The 2,746-nt window shown below is 47.2% G+C and overlaps 1 protein-coding gene across 1 annotated transcript in view; it reads right to left on the bottom strand.

Annotated features, from left to right (window-relative positions):
* Window positions 1-264, bottom strand: part of ATP13A4 (ATPase 13A4) — a 153,026-nt gene extending 152,762 nt beyond the window's left edge. The window contains exon 1 of the mRNA XM_045287532.1: window positions 156-264. Coding sequence (XP_045143467.1) covers window positions 156-218 — 63 coding nt within the window. The 5' untranslated portion in view covers window positions 219-264. The remainder of the gene's footprint in view (window positions 1-155) is intronic.
* Between the last annotated feature and the right edge of the window lie 2,482 nt (window positions 265-2,746).

The raw sequence follows: 2,746 nt of genomic DNA, 5'->3' as shown, positions 1-2,746 counted from the left end.
CCTTGATCTCACATCATGGCAGAGTTGAACTGCAGAGAAGTGTGTGTGTGTGTGTGTGTGTGTGTGTGTGTGTGTGTGTGTGCCACGTGCACGCACAAGCATGAGTGAGTGTTGAGTCTGGGGAGCGGGCAGGGGAAAGGTGGCTGGGACCTTACCATCTCATTCTCTTCTCCTTCATTGAGCAAAGCGCGCTGGCCCTTCTCAGAGGGGTCCCCCATGACCACAGCTCTCCCCTCGTCCTGCCCGGGGCGCCGGTGAGCAGACGCGTCCAGGACAAGCTTGCCGCACCGCACCGACCCTGCCGATGGGAACTCCTTGTGGAGCGCACACCTCCTCTGGGCAGATGACAGGACCTGGCACACGGAACTCCGCCCCCGAGTCGCCCTCTGCCAGGAGGAACCCGGCGGCCGGCTCCCTGTTTACCACCTTCCCGGGCGGGCGGTGCAGCCCGCCAGAAGGAGACTGCCCCATGCTGGTCGCTCTGTACCCAACTTCCAGAGAAAGAGCTGTTTGCCTGCCCAGTGCCTGCCAGCGCAAGACGTCCGACTGCAAATTCGCCAGGACAATACCACGTTGGCAGAGCCCTCCAGAGTGGGGAGGGGGGAGAGGAACTTCCAAGTCCTGGCTTTACTTATGGGGGAGGGGAGGGCTGGGGATTTGGGATTAGGGAGAGCCACTCCCCAAGCTGTAGCTTTTCCTTAGTGGGTGGACAAACTCCCATTCGCCGCATTGATGAAAGGCAAAATTAGGACAATCCCCTTCAAAATGTTCTCCATAAACCCATTTCTTTGTGTAGGTGAGAGGAGGGACATTCGACTGAACATGTATGTGGGATGAAATTTACTCTTTTGAAAAGCATGTAGTGAAGGAACAAAAGTAGATTCTCACTAGTCTGTGTCGTCCCCCTTCACTAACTATTGATAGTTAAGACCCCGAAGGAGCTTTAGAAATGAAATATTCCCATGGCTATGTAGTAGGACTACAGTTTTTGTTATGGTAGTGTGTGTGTGTGTGTGTGTGTGTGTGTGTGCTAAGCCCTGGTGGATTGTTTTCTTCTGACATTTGATGTTCTGTCATCTCCATCATTAGAGGGATTACTTTTGCAAAGGTCCATTGGACTCAGTATGCATCATAAAGCAATAGACTGTAAGCAGTGTGATGTGACATATTTCTGACGTACTTAATCCCTTCTAAAAGGGATTGACATTCAAATCACTGAAGACAGACTTGCCTAGGAAGTTAAAAAACGCACACATAATGTATCAGATCCTATGGACTCTAAGAAGAAAAATGTCCTTAGCTTTTAAAAAAACTATTGTTATTATTATAGGAAGGAACATATTCTCCTGTTAAGTGTGCAATGTTCTCAGGAAGAAGTGGAAAAGTTATCAGATGCAGAGGCCGACAGAGCCCTGGGTGAACAAATGCATTAGAACAGGTTTCAGGGGAGCATTATAACAGATGCACCCACCACCGCTGCAGGAAGTCACTACTGGATTCTTTCAAACTTTGCCAACGCTCTCATTACCTCTGACTCCTGATGACCCCAGGTATGTCCCAGTAGGACTGAGGTCCACAGAATTTTCAATGGCTAAGGTTTCACAAGTAGATCACCAAACATTTCTTCAACTGTTACTTATGGGTGGCTCGGCATAAACCCACAACCCATAACCATCCCAGCCAGCAGTACTCCGGCCTCACACCTCAGCGTTTATTACTGACAGGAATGTGTGATGAATGAGTTAACTAGTCAGATAGAAGGGTTTGGTTTGGCGTTAACTATTGTCATGAATGTGACTTATTGGTTCACAGATAGTTGGTGAGTATGAAGTAGACATACGAATGCCAATTGAGACTTCCTTGAGATTTCTCACCAATTGACCGCTTCCCAGGAAACAGTGTCCTTTACAATATCAAAAGCCCTCTCCTAACTGGAATTTCAGCTGCATAGAAAGTGGGTTGTCACCTGGGCGGGCTTTTTTGTTTTGTTTTCCCGGGCATGTAATGAAGAAAGAGTAACTCTTAATAAGCTTGCTTTTTTGGAAATGCAAGGCAGGAGTGGAACAGGACGTGAGCTTCCTGGAACCAGGAATGTCTGCTAGGAAGTAGATGACTCTTCTGGAAAGACGCTGAAGAAAAAATGCAAAGGTGCAGAAAGGAGCTTACAGGAAACACTCGGGTGTGTCCCAACCTGAAGATTGAGGCAGGGGGGCGGAGGGTATTAGAAGACCCTGCCTTCTGAGGAAGACGTGTTCAAGAAGAGGAGAAGCTGTAACACGCGGGATCATGGACTCCCCACTGAAACACTGTTGGGAAGTCAGGGTGATCTCCCACTTGTGGCCAGAAGAGCATTTCTGGCTACCCTCTTGAAGGACTGGAAGACATTGCTATCTGAGTGTCAAATCAAGAAGAAGGAAGAGGATGGTTACACAGCCTCCTGAGCCAAGGTGCTTTTCAAGTCTCGAAAAATTCTTCAGCTTTGATAGTAGAAGGGATCTACCCTTGAAGGTCCAAAAAATGTTGTTGCTACAGGAACAGGTAAGCAGATTAAACTTGAAAGACCAGTTTAAGAACAAAGAATTTAATAGTCAGGGCGAAGGCAATTAACCAAGAAAACATTTAAAGTAAATATCTTTGGGGTTTGTTATTCAGATATTAATTCCAGGAAGATAAAATGCTATTATAGAATGAGAGCATCCCATTTTCACATCGTAATTACATGATTACCAGCATAAGGGATGGTGAG

This window comes from Echinops telfairi, unplaced genomic scaffold, assembly GCF_000313985.2.
Source record: "Echinops telfairi isolate 266 unplaced genomic scaffold, ASM31398v2 ScPeMD7_17;HRSCAF=63, whole genome shotgun sequence".
In the NCBI taxonomy this organism is placed as follows: Eukaryota; Metazoa; Chordata; class Mammalia; order Afrosoricida; family Tenrecidae; genus Echinops; species Echinops telfairi.
Note: the sequence above shows the minus strand (reverse complement) of the source record. Positions and strands in the feature narration are given on the sequence as shown.